The sequence below is a fragment of the Erithacus rubecula genome (assembly GCF_903797595.1).
Source record: "Erithacus rubecula genome assembly, chromosome: 10".
In the NCBI taxonomy this organism is placed as follows: Eukaryota; Metazoa; Chordata; class Aves; order Passeriformes; family Muscicapidae; genus Erithacus; species Erithacus rubecula.
The window spans coordinates 4,844,592-4,866,190 of NC_136662.1; the positions used below are offsets into that span (position 1 = coordinate 4,844,592).

The 21,599-nt window shown below is 41.2% G+C and overlaps 1 protein-coding gene across 1 annotated transcript in view; it reads left to right on the forward strand.

Annotated features, from left to right (window-relative positions):
* The window catches only part of GLIS1 (GLIS family zinc finger 1), a 182,887-nt gene that overhangs the window by 76,634 nt on the left and 84,654 nt on the right, over positions 1 to 21,599 (forward strand). Inside the window, exons 4-5 of the mRNA XM_079313555.1 lie at positions 12,551 to 12,725; positions 18,549 to 19,650. Coding sequence (XP_079169681.1) covers positions 12,551 to 12,725; positions 18,549 to 19,650 — 1,277 coding nt within the window. The remainder of the gene's footprint in view (positions 1 to 12,550; positions 12,726 to 18,548; positions 19,651 to 21,599) is intronic.

Here is a 21,599-nt window from a genome sequence, read left to right on the forward strand (position 1 = left end):
AGTGCTTAGAACAGAATAACCTGGTGTTGATGTGTGCAGCCACCAGTTCAGAGGAGCCTGCTGAGGCTGACACTCCTGGTCTGCATTTACCCCACTGATGTGATTTACCTGTCTAATGTGGTGTTGGGGCATTATTGCCTGTGTTCTCATCAATGTAAGGAAGGATTTAAGCAGTTTCATTTGCTTCTGCATGTGCCTGATGCTGAGCCTGGGGTTTTTATTCTTTCAATTATGCTCTGTAGCTTGGAATGCTTAACAGAGCCAGGCATAAGCAGTGCATAGGGATGAGAGCACTGGAATAGAAAAATAAACAGTGGAAACCCACAGCTGAACTACCAGATGCTGGGGTTTGTCAAGACTTTTTTATAAGAACACAAGGACTCTGACTGGGTCATTATCCCCACCAGCCACTTGTCAGTGTAAGTCCCCCTTTTTCTTCTTTTATTTTTTTTCCCCCCCACCTCTCCCTGTAAAATGTCCCAGTCCAACTGTGACTGAAATAACTGATTAGCAAGTACTTCCCTGGAAGAGAGGGATGGGCTGGATGCCCATCCAGGCAGGGTTGTGCAGCCACCATGTCACCTCTGGAGACATTGCTGTGTCACTGGGCTTGCCTTAGGCTGCAGAGAAGCAGATGACTGCACAGGAGGATGTTCAGGCAGAACTTTCCTTCTCTACTAAAAACACTGAAGTGTGAGAGGTTCCCTGTGGCAGACCATGGTGTGTGTGTGTGTGTGTGTGTGTGATCTCTCTCCCCTCTCTGGTACTGAGGGGGAGGAGGAGGGTACAAGGTTCCCTCACACCTCTGCCATGCTGTGTCTGTGTGTTTTGGACAAACACTGCCTGTGCCTCTGAAGGAAAAGCTAGATATTGATCCTTTGATGTGACTGCTCTTCAGTCAGGTGAGACTAGAGAGGCCAAGGATGATCCTGAGCACACCACAATAATTCCATTGCTCTGGCCTCTGCTGGATGGATGTTCTGCAGCAGAGAGTGAAGAAATATAAATGGTTTTAAATGGAAAGCAAACCTGAAGCAGGTGCTACGTGTGACTGTAGTGCATAGCAGTCATCAAGGGTCTGAGTCCAGAAGGGAGGTCAAGAGAGATTCCCACCAAAGCCAGTAATTGTTTTCTTTTTTAGCTTGTTTATTTTCGATGCAGTTAGCAAAACGTGACTGTTCATTATGGGTGGTGTAACCAGTCATTAGCTGTATACACATGGCTGGGGTTCAGTTTCACAGAAACACGATACTTCACTTTTCCACACTGACTGAGAAGAGGGAAATGCACTGACGTACAGGGCATGTAGGCTTGAGCTTTGGGAAGCCACTCTTGCTTGTGTGAGACTGGTTTCTGCAGTCCCTGAGCTGGTTCAGTTGAGCTTAGTGTTTTCTAAGCATCTCCCCTCTGAAAGTGCTTGTGAGATCAGGCTTGGATCCCCCCTGCAGTACCAGGACTTGGGAGCAATTCCCACAGCTCATCCATCCCTGCAGCATGCTCTGAGGAGCCCCAGCTTGCCTGTGGCTAGTGTCTTCTTTCCTTGCTTTGCTTTCTGGAAAAATGATTTGCAGTGCAAATAATGCATGAGACTTGCTTCTGTTGTATCACAAGGAGTGATTCTGGAGCTCTGCTCTTCTCATGTTTTCCCTCTTGCTGACTTGCTGACAATGAGAAGGAAAAAATTCTTGGTTTTCTCTTTTTGGGAACTTCCAGAGGTTGCATTCCTCCCCCTTAATCTCAGCTAATTTCTTAGTCAGCGTGCTCAGGATCACATGGATTTCTGCCAGGTAAGTAGGGATTTTTGTGAACTGTAGTCTGTTCAGTCAGCAATCATTTTAGCTGTAAAAGGCCATGGCTTAGTGTGGGGCTCAGATGACACACACATTCAGCTTCCAACTCCTTTATTTTTTAAATGGCTTTAGTTATTCCCTTTCTGCTTTTTTTACAAACTAGCCATAGGGTTTAGATCTATTCTGTAAAACTAGTGCTAAACCAAACAAGGCAAACTTAAGAAAGGCTTAATTAAAATAACAGAAATCTCACACTCACTGAATCTATTGCTGGAGCTCTTTTTGCCTGTAAACAAAAAATTCAAATGGCTGTTTTTCTCCCCACCACCCAGTTTCATAAGTGGTTACTGAGCTTCTGCAGTTGCTACATTCCTTAAAAAGTTGTTATTTCTTTTTTGGTCACACACTAGGGGACTCCATTGTTTTCAGTGGTGCCTATTGAGTTAGGCCCATCGACAGCAGAACTCATTCTGGGTCATTAACTTTGGAGGCACAGTAGTATAATTTGGTGACTTGATTCTGTTTCTTAGCAGACACTTGTATTAAAGTCACGCACAAAACCAGAATAACCATCCTTCTCCCTTCCTGAAAACGCTGAGACTCTTAAAGGACCTCTTAAAGATCTTTTAAAGGACCCGTTAAAAGACCATTAGAAGTTGTAAAGCTGTGTCTGAGCACATATTAAGCAGAAGTAGCAAAACAATGCTGCTATCTTATGTTATTGATTCTAGTGTTGTGCTGTTCTAGTGTTGACAATTTAACAAGATTGCTTGGAAAAACTGGCTGTGTTTAAGAGAAGATTCACACAAACGATTCATGATCTGGAGAATATACTGTAGTGTGAGAAAATGAAGAAAGCAGACAGTTAATCAGTGAAGGTAGGAACTAAGCCTGGAGTTAAGCAGAGGGAGAGATTTCCAGGTATATCATGTGTTTTCACCCAGCACACACTGTCATAATGTGACAGCCAGTGCCTGAACTGAACTCAAACAAGTTGAAGCTATTTAAAATTCATGCTGAGAACCATGGAACAAACTGCTACTGAAGCAATTCTCCATCATTTAAAGATTCCAGTGTGAGATTTGATGTCTTGTTAAAAGATGCACTCAAGATCCAACAGTGTGGTTAAATTAGATGGAGATATCCCAGAGGAAATACAATGCACCAGGCACACTGGCATTTTTTCTGGGCTCAGCCTGTAAACTGTGTGGTCTTTGGAAGTTTCACTCTATTTCTATGCTATGCTCACCCTCGAGGTCTGTTTCCCACTTAGAAATACACAGTTTTTATACAACATTTGGTCCTGACATTTAGGGAACCTTGCACACCTTTTGGCCACACTTCGTGTGCAGTGAACATTATAATCTCCATAGCTCTTAATCAGCCTTTTTTTCCCAGCACCAAAATCACATAAAAATGCACATGATCAGAGTTAGCAGTGTGCTAAGGTGATGGTGAGGAGGGAAGGAGTGGAGTGTTTGCCCAGAATTGTAACAAGCTAAACTTCCTCCAGCACCTTCAAATCTAGTCTGAATAGAAGTTTGTTCTGTCCGTGGCTCTTTGCTCACTTTGGTTAATAAACAATATTTGCTGAGTTCCTGGCTGCACTCTTTGTATCTCTAATGGAGCACTGTTATTAAAATGCAGACGTCAGAATTCAGTGTGCATCTTGAGATACTCAGTTCTGGAAGACTTCCTAACTCTGATTTTGCTTTTACCAGTTTTGTAGTGCTGTTCATTTCACTGCCTGTGGCAGAGACTCCTGACTGACAACCAAACAGGAACAGAACTGAGCTCAAAGACAGTGTGATTAATGGGTTAGTTTCAGTTCCATGGGATGGATTGGATCAGCTAGAATGATTTCATGCCTTTCTCATATTCTTGATGGCAGGGATGGTCAGCAGAAAAAGTGCTGTAGATCTGAAGAGTCAGCCCTAATTGGAGTTTTGAGACTTCTCTAACACCAGATCCTGGACATTGTGCAGATATGTGCACGTTCCTGAGAGGTTTTGTTTAGTGTTTTATGGTGCTAAGTTGTATTTTGGTATGAGGGGACCTTGGTGGAGGAAACCTTTGCTTCTGCATGTGTGTGTTTAATAAGTTCCATTCTGGGCTTTCGAGGCATTTTTCAGAGAGCAGTTTGATCCAACAGTAAAAACCAATAGCAAAACTGAATCATGCCAAAGGTTCATTAATCTCGTTATTCTCTGTCTTACCCAAGAAAAAAGATAAATTAGTCCAGATAAGATTTAAGTGCTGGATCTGCCTGCCATAGTGCTGCTGATGAAAGAAGCCTATATCTGCTACCAACTGCAAAGAACAGAATCTGATAGTGAAAAGTGTGGAGAAAAAAGGTGTATAAAGAATAGAAAAAGGGCTGTTGGAGACAGTTCAGAAGAGAGACAGAGGGAAGAGATCAGAGCTCTGGAAAACATGATTTATGAGAAAAAAAACTGAATAATGAGAGCTGTGTAACACTGGCGAGAGAAGACTGAGTGGAGACAGCCTGCAAAAACAAAAGGTTGCTATGGAGGGCAAGAGAACAGACTCCTCTCCGTGTCCAGTTTGGACAGGACAATATGTAACAGACTGAGTTGTGCTAAGGGGCTTTTTAAAGTTAGACATAAAGAAAAGAATTCCTAAGTCAAGTGAAATGACTGAATAGTTTTGCTGGAAATGCTGGGGAATTGCTGGAGCATGTGAAGTAGATTGGTCAAACACCCCCTTAAGTTTGTGAGGCTGGATTATGCTGTAGGGACACAGGACAGAGTAAATCATGTTCTGAAGATTCTTTCAGCCCTGTTTTTCATGATTGCATAATGTGTTAGTCAGAGCAAAGGGCTTCTCATGGTTACAGTGATCCTTCTGTATCTGTTTCTTCACTGGCCTATCCAGCTTCATGAAATCCCTGAGATACCTTTTTCACAGGGCTCGTGTGGAAAGTGCAGACCCAGTTTACAGAAGGCAGCATTGCTAAATAAAAACAGACAGTACTCCACAAAACTCCTAATCCATAGCAACTGCCCACTGTCATCGCTGGAAGATTCACAGAGGCCTTTTAGCAGGAGCTAAACTTGTCATTTGTTCATGTAAGACAGCACCATTCCGTGAGAATCCTTTCCCTTTTTATAGCATTCTGTGCACTCTTTAATTTTTCTTTATCCTCATATCTCTGCTTTTCTTCATCCCTGTGCCTTCACCTCTTCACAGCAGATTTCACAGTAGTCTTGTTTTTACCTTGTTCCACAGTCTGCTAAAAAACCCTACAGCAAACAGGTGCTGGTGGAGGTGCCTTGGTTATCCCCAGAATCTGACATTTGGAAGAGATGCATACAATCAGGATGTTCAGTCCTCCCAGCTGCTGTCTGAAGCTGCCCCATTTTGGATAGACACCTGAACTAGTTACATTTAAATCACAGAGTTTTTTTCCTGTGTGGCATGGCATAATGATATTTATTGCACCAAGAACTCATATATTTGACAGTGTCCTTCAGCAGACTGTGTTTACTGGTGATAAATTAAGTTGTATGTTTAACAGGCACTGCATATGTCTGCAGCCCCAAAACTGCAGTCAGAGGAGAGTCTGCAAGAGGCCCATTCATTGGCACTGAGTGCAGAAGGGTAAATTCAATTGGAGTAGAATTAGTCCCAAGCATAGTTCTGGTAAAATAGAAAACGACATTGCAAATCACTTGATGTTAAATATATTTCAAATCAAGCCGTGAAATAATGCCAAAATCCTGGCAGAAAGAAATGTCAAACAATGAAAACAGCAAATGAAAAGTAGCAGGGATAGGCTGTTGCTCTTTTCAGCATATGTTGTGGAAACTGTTTGTTTGTCTTGAATTTTCTTTCTGGCAGTGTTAATTCTCAGCTGCAAAGAGGCCATTACTGTATTAGGTATCAAGTGTTAAATGATCAAGGAGATGGTGTAGGTGAAACGGCCTCCTAATGTGGTAGCAATTTGAGTTTTCATTGTAAAAAATTATTCTTTGTAAGAGTACAAAGATGTTTCTAGGGTTATGTGGGTTACTTGTTAGGGGTGAGAGGTATGCAGTGTGTCTGGATGGAGATTGTGTGTGTGTGAGGATTTCTCCTTTTTGGTAAGAGCATGGAGGAGCCAATGCAAGTGTTTTAGGAGAATGTGTAATCTTCAGCAACCAAATGCATTTTGACTGTAGCTTTTCATCTCTGTTATATGAAGAAGCAGAAAACAATGGTGGAAGCTCTTGTAACAAGTGAGCTTGAAGCAAAGATAGCAGTGGAAAGGAGCAACTCACAGGAAAGGAGCCTAATTCACCCTTCTTGGAGGACCAGCAAATGGAAGACAACCCATAGCTGGCAGTGATGTGCAGGTTTACTAACTCCCCTTCTTTGTTGGAGCATTCCTATCACATAGCAACATGGCAAGTTCTTTGTAGACTGCAGTGTGTTTTGATTGCTGTTATGACTCATTTTCTCACTCTTGCCTGTGAGTAGACTGGTTTCCAAATGTGTGCATCAGAATTACGTCCACAAGACTACATGTGCATCCACATCCCACCAGACCTTTTCCTCCACCCAGCTTGCATTGAAAAGAACAAAATGCTTTCTAGTTACCAGTTTCCTCCATTTCTCAAAGTTTATTTTTCTGTGTAAGCCCAAGGGATCTGTAGTGACTCTGTCTTTGTGGCTCTGACTTAGTGACACTTCAGGCTCCTAAAACTTTGAGCCCAATACCTTGATGGAAATATTTTTTGTTGTGTTGTTTTTTTTTTCTTTCTAATGTATTTAGTGTACTCCTGAGCCAGGCAGACATAAAATTCCTTCTTGGAATATGTTTATATAAGACATATGCAAGGTGCCATATGGCAAAACCCCAGCTTTCATTCCCTGCACATCCTTGTGTTTCAAATGTTTGGGAGAGTCCATACCCCTGTGGATTATTTACATGGTCTGCTGGCTGAAACTTCCATGGAAAAGAGAGACTAAATGGACTAAGTAAAATATAGGGGAGTGGAGATCTGGGAGTTTAAAAGTTCAGGGCTTAGTAAGTAAATGGGAAAGCAATAACCCACATGCAGTTCATAGTAGGCATGCTCTGGCTATTGGGGAACTAAAGGACTTAGAGGACAAAAGAAAAGGAATATATTTTCTCAGTCTGTGCATATATGGAAAGATCCTGATTCCCAATGGAATCACATAATCAATTATGAAAGCATCTTTGCAGGGGGAACAATTCAAGTACCTCATCACAAAACTTGTGAACTTCTGTCTTGAGTCTCTGGATTTCTTTCAGCCTACAGCCTCTGTGTAATGATGGGGTGCTGTGAAAACCCTGGTGGTGTCCTTTTAGAGCAGCAGAAAAGACAAACCAAGGGGGCCAAGGGTAGGTGAGAGAGTACATAACCTTAAACAGTGTATATTGTCTTAAAGCTTACACCAAAAATACAGTGGCATTTATTTGGGGGGTGTGGATATCCTGTCAGAAATACTGAGAATTAAACCTATTCCAAACATGGTATTCTTTTAAAAAAAAAAAAAAGTAACACATCAAATTTCATTACATTGAGCTTGTGTTCTCCAGGTGCCCGTTAGGAGGGTTTGGTGATTTCCTTTTAATTAAAATAATGTTTGTTGAGCTTAATATTTTTGTAAAACATTGATTTTTAGTGTAATTTTTCCTCTCCTTACTAAAATCCAAGTAGTGAGGAAAGATAACTGACCACAAAAAAGGCCAGATGTGCTGAGAACAATATTTTTCAAATTGCCTGGCAACAGGAAAAGGGTCATTCCAAGATGAAGAGACTCTGTAACAATAAATGTAATGACAAGACCTGTGTTTCATCAAATTATGAAAGGTTTTGTCCTGATGGTTACAATAGAGTCCAATGGTCATTTTCAGTCTGCTCTCACCTCTGTTTGGGTCTATAATTTAAAGGTCTGAGATCCAAATAGAAGCCAAGAATGTTGAGTTTCAAACCTGCTTGTAGGGAGGGACTCCTTTTGATAGTAGACAGTGCATTTCTATATTTTTCTGAGTATTTATTCACTGCTGCCTAAAATTTTTCTATCCTTACACATCTAGAGTCTAACTGAGGCTGTAAGTTACTGAAACTGAAGATCATGGCATGTGTTTTCCTCAATCTTGGCTGTACTTGTTAAGTTCAGAAAGTGCTGTGCAGGTCTCACATGGAAATCTAAACTTTGTAACATTGCAGCTGGTTTAGCAATGGGAGGTGTAGTAGATTATTGTGTATTCTTTGCTGCCTTTAAAATACCATGATAAAGTCAAATATTGGAGCCAAATCTATCCACATGCTCGAAAGTGAAAAGGTTACAGATCTGTAAACTACTGAACTGTTTTCAAATTGTATTAAGCTGGACTGATACAAAATTAACCATGCTGCTTTATTTGGTAGTGCCAACCGTACACATTCACTCTCCTAAAACACTATGTGTAGTCTGCAAAAATAAATTCCCCAGAACAGAAATATAATGCAATCCAAATAACTAGTTTTAAAAATAAATTGAACATGAAATAACAAATATGGATGTAGCCAACACTTAGGGTCCAGAATTTACTAGAAAGACACACATGGCTTGTATTTATCTTTCATGAGTTTTCAAGATTGATACTCGACAAATTATTTCTCTATCTGGGTTGTTTTAGTTTACAAGAGTTTTCTTTGCCCTTCTGTCTTCACTCATACATCAATGTGAAAGTAAAGAAATAAGTATTTTTGTCGTAGGATTTTATTGCATGGTTCATAAAAACTTGGAGGAAAGAGATCCTTCTTTTTTATTCTGATCTTATTCAGTGCTAGTTTTTATTCCTAATGTTTTATAGATTGTTGTCATCTGTATCTGTTTGGAAATATGCAGAGGATCTGCCACCCCTGTTTTGAAATACCAATGTAGGACAATTTTGGTCTTCACTTGACTCTTATTATATAGTATGGTCTGCTTGGTGATAAAAAATGTTTTGGCTCTCACTGTGTTTTTATTAAGGCAGTGAGCAAGCATGATAATTAAATGAAGCCATGTCTCTATCAGCTGTATAAAACAGACCTTAAAATGTGAACAGGTTGTAACTGATACAGAGATCCAGGGGGAACCTGGGGTGTGGTGTGAGCTGCTTTGTTCCTCTTGACATAGGAACTCTTGAATGCAGCACTGAAAATTTAGTGCTGTTACTGTTAACCATTTCAGTCCTCAGGGAAGGGCAAACAGCAACAGAAGAGTGCAGATCCACTGTGAAGTGGTGAAAAGCCCAAATATCTAGAGGTTTGTTGTGTATGAGATGGTGCAAATGACTGTGAAGAAAGAATCTGAACATTTCTTCTTTTGGATCTCTAGGCCAAGATCTGGAAGTTCTTGTTTAGGATGTCTCGTTCTAAGGTTTAACTGAAAATCCCAGTGTTACACTTGGGTAAAGTCTAAGGCTGTAATCACATCTGTGGCTAATCACCCCAGCCTACTTCTAAAATGTTCTTCCATCTCATCTTCTTGTTTGTGTCCATAATAGAAAAATTTAGACCCAAACTCACATCCCTGCTCGTAATGGTTCATTGAAACAAAGGAGAAGCCATGTTTTTCCATGTTTTTCCAATGTCTCCACAGTCACACAGCTCGGCCTGCCTTGCAAGGGGTGTAACAACAACTCTAGTATCTATTTCCCATCCTTTGCTTCCCTTTCCTTTGCAACTTTTCAGCCCCTAAGGCTTGGGGTCGCAGCATTAAGACAATCCCTCCCATTCACCATAGAGAATGGCATGACAGGCATAAAAAGCTTAGGCAAAGTGTTGATTTTGTTGTTATTGTTGAAAATGTAATAAATGGCCTATTTTATGAATCACTTTGAAGATTCTGTGTTTTGAAGCACTTAGTTCGTTCATTAGAGCTTTCAGTCAGCAGTTCTGTGCATCTCTCTGGATGGGTTTAAATTGCTGACTGTGTAGGAGTTGTGGCAGTCACTCCAAACATTCAGGGGTGTGGATTATTGAGTGCTCATTTCATGGAATGAGATGCAGAGTGTGGGTATGGCACCTCCTCCCCCATGGCTTTGCTGTGCTGGCAGCTCTTGAGTTAATAATTTCCTCTCAGTGGAGGGATGTGATGGCCTCTTCCAGCGTGGATGATTTTCACTTGTTTGAGAAAATCTGGTACTGTTTGGTCTTTCACTCGCCTCACGTGACTCATCCAGCTGCCAGGAACGGCGTTCCATTTCTCAGTGTTGTCGTGGTAAATTTTGGACATCACATCCAAACAAAACCAAGAATGGCATTTTTTTTTTTTTTTTTTAAACAAGAAGTAATTAAAGAGAATGAACAGTAAGAAAAAAAAAAGGCAAATGACCTAGTTTGGTCTTTGCCGCAAAACCCGCAGCTCTCTGGGGATATCTAGTATGTTAGGCAAATATTTCAAATCTGTCTCTATTTCGAATGTGAGTCATTTCAATTAGACATCTTTCAGTTATTTGTTCATTGGTCTTAATTAGGTAAACTCCAAAGCACTGCAACATGCTTTTATTGTTGAATAATTACCCTTTTGGTAAGTTTTCTTGCTCTTATCTTCTTAGCCTTAACAGCTAATTTTCTCAGTAAGGGCCAAGCCTTCCTGAATGGTAAACAAGGTGTTCCCTGGGGAAGAAAGAGAGCTATTGCCCTTTAGTAGGGGTGTTTTAAATGTTGATCTCATTGTTGGACAAACAGGTTTACCTTTGTGTAAGGAAATGTTCTGTTCTGTTCTAGGAGAATTTACCCCTAACAAGAAACGTAGGGCTGACCCTACAGGTCCTGACCAGTGTGAGCTGTCCTTCCTGACGTGTGTAGCTTCATCACAGACCAATTCTCACTTGACTTAACCTGGCATAAATCAAGAAAAAACTCTCACAAAGTCAGTTACCCCAGAATGAAAGAAGCAAGATACCCAAAATTGAACTAACTTGATTACTCATATGGAAGGAATTGCCTGATTGCAGCCTTTGCACACTACTGTATCAACTCCTTCCGTTCCCTTGTGAACACTTAAATGTGAAAATATAAATCAAAACTCCAGGACACAAAAAGACAAAAGTTACCTTGATGGATTCCACTTCCATGAGATCCTTCTGGAAACCATTCTGCTTTTATTAGATTTACTCTCTGTAAATTAGGATTAGTTTTTTATATGGATTTATGGAATGGCTACGGTATAGTGCAAGCGGGGTGAACCCTCTGGTTGAAGGCAAGGGAGTGTGTGCTCTTTTCATCTGTTATTGGTAAGTTACAGAATGTAGGTTAAAGGCCCCTCGATACCAGTGAAAGAAGAGATCTGGTTCCAGACATGGAAAGTGCTTAAATCTTACGTGTGCCAGCCAGTGATATTAATATTGTATAGAACAGCCAGTTGTCAAAGGGCCAGATTCTGTTCTCAGTTACAGTGGTGTAAAGTGGACTTTTTCCCTTCTATTCAGAGGTAACGAATTTGCTTTCACATGTGCTTGGGCACTTGAAAATTTGGGTTGTCTGTGCTTGGAGATAATCTCACAGTTCTTTTTTTAGTTGCTGTGGGGGGAAAAAAACCCCATAAGCTGCTGGTGTTGTTCCTTGTCCATCGTTGTTCCAGCTCACATGTGGCGAGCACATTTCAGAGGCTTTGGTGCAAGTGCAGCTGTGCTCAGGGCACTGTTGTGCAAGAAATTTTTAGCTTTTACTAATGAATCTGTAAGATACTTTGTGAAGGCAAATGAATTGGCTGAAACACAGAATTTCATGGATTTAGTGTAAGTGTTCTGTTCCTTTGCAGGGAGTGAATGTGTTCTGTGATTTGACAGCTACAAGAGAAGATAATTATTTTTGACAGCACAGGGATAGTGTTCATGTTATTCTAGGAAATCTCTGTCTTCACACAAACAGGTATCAGTGTGTGCTGCAGTTGGTATTGCTGAGCTTTGGTGGAAGCTTCAAGTTTCTGTGTTTTGATAATATGATAAAATTGGTAAAGTACATATTTAGAAAGCCCTAATGAATTTCAGACTTGAGTCATTTGGGGAATGAAAGAAAGTGTTTTATTACAAGTCCAGTATAAATCTTAAACACTTGAAAGGGATCTACAGTCTTTTGGAGGGAAGATACATCTTGACTCTATTCCAGGTAATTCTGCTGTTGGAAAGAGAGGAACTGTGAATGGGGTATTGTAATATGATTGATTTACCATCTTCTCTTGGTGGTGTGGCCTTTAAAAACTTATTCACAGTGTTCAGCAGTGTATTTAAATACCCTTTAAAGGTGATTCATCTGCCCCAATTACAGTCAAAAGTCTTATTATACAGTCCTGCTAAGGTAGGTATTAACCCTGAAGTGAGTGAAACGATGATGGGTTAAAGCTGGAATAGGAATGGAATAAAACCTGACGAAGCTGTAGACTCCAGAGGATATAATGATAATTCATGTCATGGTTACAAGCAGGGCAGAGCTGATAGTCATCAAGACCCACTATAAGCTGAAAGGCATCCAAATGGTCTTCTTAAATACCTCAGTCCAAATCCACCGAATACAACTGACTGTGCAGGCCAGAAGATGCTTCATTTCTGTACAATGAGAAATAAATGACCACAGTTCACAGATCCCAATTCCTTGGCAATTACTTTGCTTTTTCGTGAAACCTTCCATTTCCACTGCCTTACTGTAAATACAAGAATTTTGGACGCGCGTCCAAAATGAGTTTACAAAGTCAGTGGAGAGAATTCTTACTCCAAGCCTTATTTATTTTTATTTTCTTTTTTTTTTATTTGCCAGTGAACGGCGGCTACAATCCCTGCAGTTTGATCTCGGAGAAGAGGAGCATGATGGACACGGAGGTGCCGAGCGGCGCGGTGCCCGTGTGCCGGCAGGGTCTGCTCCTGCACGCGGGAAACTCGCTGGTGTCCCGGGAGCGGCTGCTGCACGTGGGCCTGGCTCACCCCGACCTCAGGTATGCTCCAGCTGGCACCAGCCCCTGCCCCTGGCTCCACCCGAGGCCACGGTGCCACCGAATCTCTGCCTGTGTGATGCTCACTCCCAGCCCAGTGTCCCCAACGCGGTGATTTGGCGCGTCACCGTCAAATCTACAGAAGCCGGTGCCGTTTTTATTTCCCTTAATGAAGTATTTGCAGAGTTCCCATACATCTTTGGTATTTGCTTTTAAGGCTGTAATGTGAAAATTTGGTTTCTGGTTTTGATATATACAGTGTAGTTGGATATGCTATGAACAAAATCTCTATTTGAACATTTGCTATAAATTAATTATATGAAAACACAGAACTCCGTTATTTTTTTGTTGTTGTTACATATTTAACATTACCAGATTTTAAACAAGTACCCTAAACAGACATCCATTGTGAATAGAAACCTGCTACAAATTAAAATCTGTCCATCCATTTTAATTATGCTGCTTTTTGGCAGTGGATGTAATAGGAATAGTCTTGACCTTTTTGAAGAGCTGTAGGAGAAAAAAGCCTCAATAAAGTTGCAGCCTTTATCTTAGGTGCTTGAAATATTTGGCACTCTGTGGATGGACCTATCAGGCTGAAATTTCCCTAGTGACAACAAAGGGAAATATGGCCTACAAGTTGGTTGTGAAAATCTGACCATTCCTGATTTTATTATGCATATTCATGCCTTGTTTCCTCTTTTCACTTTACTGGTGGGGTAAGAACATCTGTGTTTTCAGGAGAAGGAGGCACAGTAATGTGGAAAGCAAGTGGAAAGACTTTTTTGCATGTTTGTTTGGTTGTTTGTTTGAAAAGGATAAATAATATCCATGCCACAACAAAATAATCCACTATTGCTGCAAGGTTTTGTAGATGCCTTTGCAGCTGGATGCAAATCTGCTCCCTCCTGGTTTCTTTATGGCTCAATGTGGGACTGGCAGTTATCAACCTTTTTTTTTTTTTCATTCTGTCAGTGAGGACAATTATGAAACAAAGATAATTAGAGCAAGAGCAAACAAAAGAAGGAAGAGAATACTCTGCTTAGATCTTGTTGAACCTTTTTGTAAATTTTATAATGAGGAAATGACAGATACCTTCATACCTGGCATCACAGTACCCACCCTCAGAAATATGAACCCCTTCCAGCCCCCATTTGGAAGAGGATTCCCAGAACAACATAAAGGATTGTTGGCTGCATAACATGAGAAAGCAGGTGATGGGCCTGATTCCCTCCCCTCTGCTTTGTGGCATAGTCTAAAGCCTTGAGACTCTGCTGCCTCTAAGCTTGGAAATGTTTGGAGAATACCCTGAAGGACATTACAGGTTGTTTTGTGTCCCAGTGCTCATGCTGTGCTTGTGTGTGCACCTGGCTAATGGAGTGCATTTGTCTGCATGAGATTTGCAAGGTGAAGCCAATGCCCAGTTCTGCTCTGTGGTCCCCATAGACACAGTGTCTCCTGATATCACAGTGCTTTTCATGGGACACATGGCACAGAGCCAAAACATTGGCATTTGAGAGAAAGTGGACAGCATTTCAAACTGTTTCTGTTTGTGGAGTTTGTGATGCTAAAGGTTCTTGGCAAGCAGGTAACAGAAAATGTGGTCTTTCCATGAAGGTCTGAAAACAGGAAAATGTAACTGAGCTAGTAATGATACCCAGGAGAGGAGTGAAGTCAGTGGGAGCTAAGGGTGCTTTGTGCCTCCCCAGATCTCAGCCTTCATCTGAAAATGGATGGGAGAAGCAGAGCTGGAATTGTCAGATAGTGGAGCACATGCACATCAGGGCAAACTGTCTTTGCTTGTTCTGCCCAGCTCTGATGACCAGCATAGAAGTAAAGGGAGACACAAATTCAAACAGGATTTCTGGGTAGAACTTTGAGCCACTTTGCATTTCTAGGTTATGGAACATCCAAGGAAAAGCCAAACAAACCAGGGAGCACCTCCCCTAGCAATCAAAAATCTCCCTCAGGGTTTGGGGTTTTGATTGTCTTTGTCCTTTTTCTGCTTCAGTGCACTGCAACTTGTTATCCCCTTCAGCTTCTCCTGAAATTGTTTTCCTTTGGAAACTGTATTCTAGGGATGACTGCCTTAGTCCAAGAATCCTGATCCCTCTTCTTCCTGGCCCCTTTTCCCCACTTAGTTAATAACTTCTAATCTGTGCAGCATAACTGCTGCTACATTCTATCTGTGAATACAATGTGTGTGGGACTGGAAAAGCCCCAATACCTTCCTCACCACAACTGGAGGCAGCACACAGCTAATGTTGGCCTTTAGTCAAATAATCCATTATCAGGCTCGGCATGTAAAACCCGGGGAAGACACCAGAGCGCTCGGATAGTGTTGCACAGGGTCCCTGGATGAGCAGCACAACAATCCCTCCAGCTTCTGAAAACTGTCAGTTATCACGGGTGCACGTTTCCAGTGGCAATTGAAGGCATGTATGTTTTGTAAATAATCCGGAGATTTCAGATACAGTCATCTTTTCCTCTGAGGGCAGTTGGGAAATGCAGCGCTGCTGGCGTGGTGCTACTGGCCTCGTGCTCTGGCTCCAATTACCACGTAAGGGAGTCTCTTAGGAAACACTGCCTCAGTATCCTCTGAGAGGCTGCTGTTACTCTTCAAAGGCCTTACACTCGGCTTTCATGAGCCTAAGCAGCAATTCTGTTCCTTTAGATTGTCCATCCCTGATGCATGGAGGTTTGGAGAGAGGTTTTTGGGGTATATTCTTCTGCTGACCCCACTCTCTTTCCAGGATTGCTTATCTGAAAGTCCCCCAGAGCTGCTGTGACTGATCCGTGTGTCCCATGGTACTCCTTGCACTGCCTTTGTCCCTCTCATCTTACCTGTTTATTTCATAGGTATTTATATTTGGCTGCTGCCCAGAGATTGTGAAATTCTTACAGCCAGCACAGCCTGTGGGTACCAGGCCTGGAATCTGCTCCGTGGGTGTAACAGCAAGATGCCAGGGGCAAAGAGTCAGTGGGTGTAAGGGGAGCCATCCTGCAAGCTGGCTGTCAGATACCTTGTGCTGTTCCTGTATTGGATTTATTTCTGTGCCCCTTCTCCCTTCAACCCCCCCAGGACACAGAGGAATGGGCAGGGCTTTCCCTAAAATAGTGATAGCAGAGTGCTGCCAGGGATACAGGAACTTTGTATTAATGCAACCTCAACATCACTCAAAACCCAACACTTAAACATCAGGAAATTGAAGGAATGTCAGATATTCCCTGCAGAGTTAACTAACACATGATGTATAATGTATATAAATATACAGTGCTACAGAGAAAACTGCAGATCTTGGAGAGGACTTGGTTCTGATCTGCACAAGCAGTCTGTGCTTATCATTTTGTTGGCAGAGAATGGATAAGACACATCTGTGGCAATGGGAAGTGTGACTTCAGTGCCCTCATCTCATTTGCTTTTGGAATAAGGCATTCCAGCTTGCCTTGTGGTTCAAAACTCTCTTGTGTGTCTCAGGATCTGCTCTGCAACATCACATCAGTACAGTCTTGACTCTGAGTAAGATCCTATGCTGGAAATGCAGCTCACTGTTCCCTAGGATTTTGGAAATCTAGCATTTCTCAGGACATGGATGTTCGTGTCCCTCCTGCAGGTACTTTGCACTGACTCCAGCTTAGTCAAAAACCAAACTTCTCTCATGGATTTCTGGCAAGATGGGAGCTTTACATAAAGCTTAATAATACAACACAAATTATCACAGGCTGAAATGTAAGGCTTGGGTTAGCTTTATGTGGATGTAGGAAATGTGTTGAGTTTACTTTAGCCTGAGGCTTTGGGACCACTAAACTGTGATACAAACTGAATTATTTAGAAGAGTTTTTGTACAGCAGAAACCAAGTAATAGGAAATGCTGTGCCTGGCATTGCATGCTGTAAAGCCTTTCTCAGAATGAGTTTAAAACACCACTCTTTCTACTGAGCAAACAGAGCAGGGTTTCCCAAACATGTGCAATAAAAGTATAGTTATGCCACATATTTTACAGACATATGGTTCTGCAAATGTTCCAAAATAATGTATGAATGCTGCTTGATTTGGTTTTTTTAAAATATAAATTCGCCATCTGCAGAAACAGGTGCTTTAAGTTTACCCTGAGACCAACTGTGCAAACCTAAAGGGAGAAATTATAAACAATGGTTTATGGAAACCTCTAAAATATTTAAATGTACTGTTTTAAACTTTCTGGTGGCAAACGAAGGATTTGATTGTTCTGTATTCAGTGAATGGTGGGGAATTTAACTTCTCTCATGATCTTAAAGCATTTTTTTTTACATTAAGCCCTATTGGCGCTTAGAAACCTGTCAGTAGTGAATGCAGTGTTCCCAGCTGTATGCCTCAGACAGGTGCCAGTTTTTGACAACCTCAATTTCATAGGAAGGAAGTATTTTTAAAGTTTTTGATTGTTGTTAATTTTTTCTGTCCATTTTTGTTCTTTTGAGAGCTATTACCAAGGAAGTTTTGGAAGTTATCCCAGCTTCCCATCTTAATATTAGGGATGGATTAATGGAAATAATAGTGATAAAATAATCTAAGATATAAAATAAATGCAGCTTATTCAGCAGCTTCATAGTTGAGCATATAAATGTCCAAAATACTTTTATGTGCATGTGTTTTGTGCTTTAAAATGTGTCAGACCTGCCTTTGCTATGGTGTCACACAAAAGCTGCCAAAATGGCTCCGTTTTCTTCAGCTTTTGTGGTGCTAGCATCAAAAAAGCATAAAATTCATTTAAGTAGAACATGTCAGCTTAAGAACCACGGGGCACTTCTCTGGAGGGTTTATTAGCTCAGGTACAGCTTTCCTGCACACAGATGTACTGTTTCCTCTCCTTGGTCTGGCACAATGAAGCCATAGGTTAAACCCTCCCATGCTTTAGGGATATGTAAGAAACACCCTCTGCTCCTAAGAAAAAGCACACAGTTGGATCATCCACAGTAAATGTTTATAGCCGAGATAAAATGTTTTATTTTAAGCCATAAACCAGTTGCTAACTGCTTGGAAGAAAATGTTAGGAGGAAATGTTTCTTGATGCAGTGCTTTTCTGAAAAGTCTTTTGTGGAGTTCCTCAAGGTGCTGCTTCCTCCATGAATGAATTCAACAGACATGAAAAATGATGAAAAATCACTTTTGTAGACCAGAACTGTGATTTACAGTCCCATGCACTCTTTATTATGAAAAATGGAGATGGGAGTACATAGACTGCCATTTTAAATTTACTGGCTGTGAACTTTTTATTTAGTGGAAGTAAATACTCAGCTGATCTCACATTGATTCTGGAGTGCTGGTTGAAAGCAAGCAGTTCTTTTGCTGTATTCTCTTTTTCTTCAGTGATCTGGCTCCTTTTTTAATACAGCAAAGGAAAGCATATCTGACATGTAAGCAAAGCTCAGCTAGCCTTTTCTGAGTCAACAAGAATGCCCAGACATTTTCCCAGTGTGCTCTGAGGAAAATGACAATATTTGAATAATTAAAATACGCCCAAAGTTCTCAAACTTCATTCTCAGCTATTGTTTTGCCCAATCTATTATGCATTGAAAGCCTTGATTGTGATTGATGAACTGCCTGTAGCAGTGGAGGGAAGATCTCTGTTCCATGTGTAAAATTAATCCTGTGTAAAACGATGCTGTCTTTATACAGGTTGGAGAGGAAGCATTGCAGATTTTTTTGGTGCAATTGCTGCATTAGACAAGCAACATTCAGCAGAGAGCAAGTGCTTCCATTCTGCTGGGTTTAACAAGTTTTGTGTCTTGTACAAAAATCATAAACCCTGTGGTGGTTAGCGATGCTTAATGAAAACTGTATTGCAGGTCACCCAGGTTTCAAGACTCAGTAGATTCTGCTGCTCCATGCCTGAATGGAAGTCACCCTGCTCAGCACATTAAGCAAGAATGCCCCAGTGATTATAAGGTTCTGTCTGAGGCTTCCACACATAGGAGGATTACAGAGGGGATGGAGCTGAGAGCCTCCGGTAGTCTGCATCCTGAACTAGACCTAATGAATAATAGCTTTACAAATTCACTTTCATCCTACTTGTTTAATAATGAACACAGCTCCTCCCTGGGTCCTTTGTCACTTGGCACCCCTCAGCACTCAGCCAGGCTACAAACAAGCAACCTGAAGAAGAGATGCATCTCCGTTGTGCCGTCTTCAGCCGAAGGAATCGATATTGCAGCGATCATCCGCACGTCGCAGACGTCACTGGTCACCTGCGTGAATGGACTGAGAACTAACTCAGCTGGCATTTCCTCTCATCCTGTGGAGATCAGTCATCACAGCGCTCAAAAATCCTCTCAGCCCCAATCTTGCTCTCAGCCTGGAAACCCTTGCAGTATTCCCTCCCCTCCAGCATGTCTTGTGCCTCTTTCCACTGAATGTGACAGAGGTGAGTGTGAGCAGATACAAATGCAGCAGGTCGAGGAGAATGGCAGCCTCAGCCTTATGATGAATGGTACGAGCCTTCCTCACCACAACTCCTCGCACAGCACCCAGAAGGTGAGTTTCTTAAAACAAGAACCAGCTGACGATTATTCCTCCACTGCTGATCTTTTTTGCCATCACCAGGGGCTGCCTCCCCCTTACCACCTCCACCAGCAGCTCAGCCAGACCCCGGGGACCTTGCCCCACCTCAGCTCCTCCATGTCTCCCAAGTCCCTGCAGCCCAGCGACGGCGACGAGCAGGAGCTCAGCAGTGGCAAGCAGGTCTGTCAGTGGATTGACTGCAGTGCCACTTACGACCAACAAGACGAACTGGTCAGACACATAGAAAAGACTCACATTGACCAGAGGAAAGGAGAGGACTTCACTTGCTTCTGGGCAGGCTGTGTCCGCCGCTATAAACCCTTCAATGCTCGTTACAAACTGCTGATTCATATGAGGGTGCACTCTGGAGAAAAACCAAACAAGTGCATGGTAAGTCTGGATTATATTTGTTTGAATAGAAACATAACTGCTCTGCTCTTTCTTGCTCTCTCTTCAATCTTACTCCAATATAATTGTTGTGCTTTCCTGTAACTTAGTCCGTAGCAGGCTAAAGGGGAATTGGAGAAAACCTTAATCTAGAAGGAAATGATTGAGTAAGAAATACTGTAGTTCTTGGAGAAGGGATTCGGTTTCCTTATATGAGAGCTTAACTTTTAATACAGTGCTTTGTTTTTTTAATATTCATTAAACCACTAATAAAGTGATGATCAAAGCACGCAGCCGTCATTTAACGTAAAACAAAGTCACTGAGCCTCGGGTGACATTTTTAATCAAGAAACATAAAACACATCTAATGAAATTCTTCTCATTCCTTCAGCTGAACAATAACCCATAGAGTTGTGAGTGCAAAAGTTTCAAATGGTAGTTTAGACTAAAAAAAGGAAACTTGTTAAAGGTTTTGAAACAGTTAAAAGAAGAAAAAGAATATATTTAATTATGTTTTCAAAGGTTGTTAGGGGCTTTTTTAATTTGCAAACCAGAGCTTTAAAAATAAGTAAAAACCATTGTTCTCTTCTGATCAAGAAGATGTAAACAACAGCAGTGTTCCAAAAAGAGGATCTTGGGAATAACACCATCTCTGCATCTGCCCACCATGATGACAATATGGCCAAACTAAAATAAAAGTTAATGACTTCCATTAAGCTTTCCACATGTTTGAAACAACAATGATATAAGATCCTGACTGAAACACATGAAGCAAAACAAATTTGACATAAGCTTCCAAATTGGGCCATGAAATTTGGAGAGTCTCATTTGTGACACCCACACGTGTGTGCACACACACAGGTGCAGACAAAGGGGATGGTTATGGCAGCAGGTTGGGGTTCCTGACAGGCAGAATTTTCAGCTGTATGTCTATTTTATTGTTTTGGTCAGAGCATGATGCAATGGAAAATGCATGTAAGGATGTTAGATCATGACAAAGTTTTCCATGGCAAGCTGTAGCTTTCTGTGGAGGAATAGGAAAGAATGTTTGCAGAAAAAGCTTCCAGGCCTGTGATGGTTATGGAAGGGAGAAGCAAGAAAAGAGTGTTCAAAACGTGTTGCTGAGAAAAATTTTCTATGTAAGTGATAGTCCTGATTATCTTTTTACTTCCACTGGATAAATGAAAAACATTATTTTAGTGTCTGCATTGTTTAGTGGGTATTCCCTATGATAATAGAGAATACCATCAAATTGTCCAAGATAAAATGGAAACAGTCTAAGACTAAGTGTTTCTTTTTGTTTTGAAAGCAAGAACTGAGTGGTTCTATTCCAGAAGTAGCTCAATGACATTTTCTAAATCTAAAAATGAATTTAACTTTCCCTGAGTAGAAGTGTAGGTAAGTAAATGGAAAGCATACTGAAAACATGAAGCCCTGATTATTTCCTGTGGTGCTGAAAGATCAGTAGACTTCATGGACAAGGGAACTTGTCTCTTTTCCTGAAAAATGTGTATTTAACAGGTATTGTATGGCAGATTTCTAATGTTACATTCCCATTCCTGCAGAAAACTTGGTAAAGCAGAGATATTAAATACTGTAATGTCTTAGCAAATGCCAAAAATGTCCTACTTTGAATTAATTTCATCTGCAGTAAATTATCAGCTTTTGATAATGCATCAAAGTTTTGTGAATAGGTTTGAAAACCCTTTGCATCTGATATTGCAGACAGCCTTTAAGTTGTATTGATATAGCCTTGGCATGTAAGTATATAAAGATCTCTTTTACTGGAGCAGATATTGTAGTTGTTCCCATACTTGGAATAGCCCAATTAGGATTGGGAGCTCCACATTGCTCAACTTGGAGTTAACTCTTCTATTCCCACAGTAGGAGCCTTCCACTGTCAGCAGAGTCATGTGTTAAATGTCACAGCCTGGAATTCTGCAGAGAGTGAA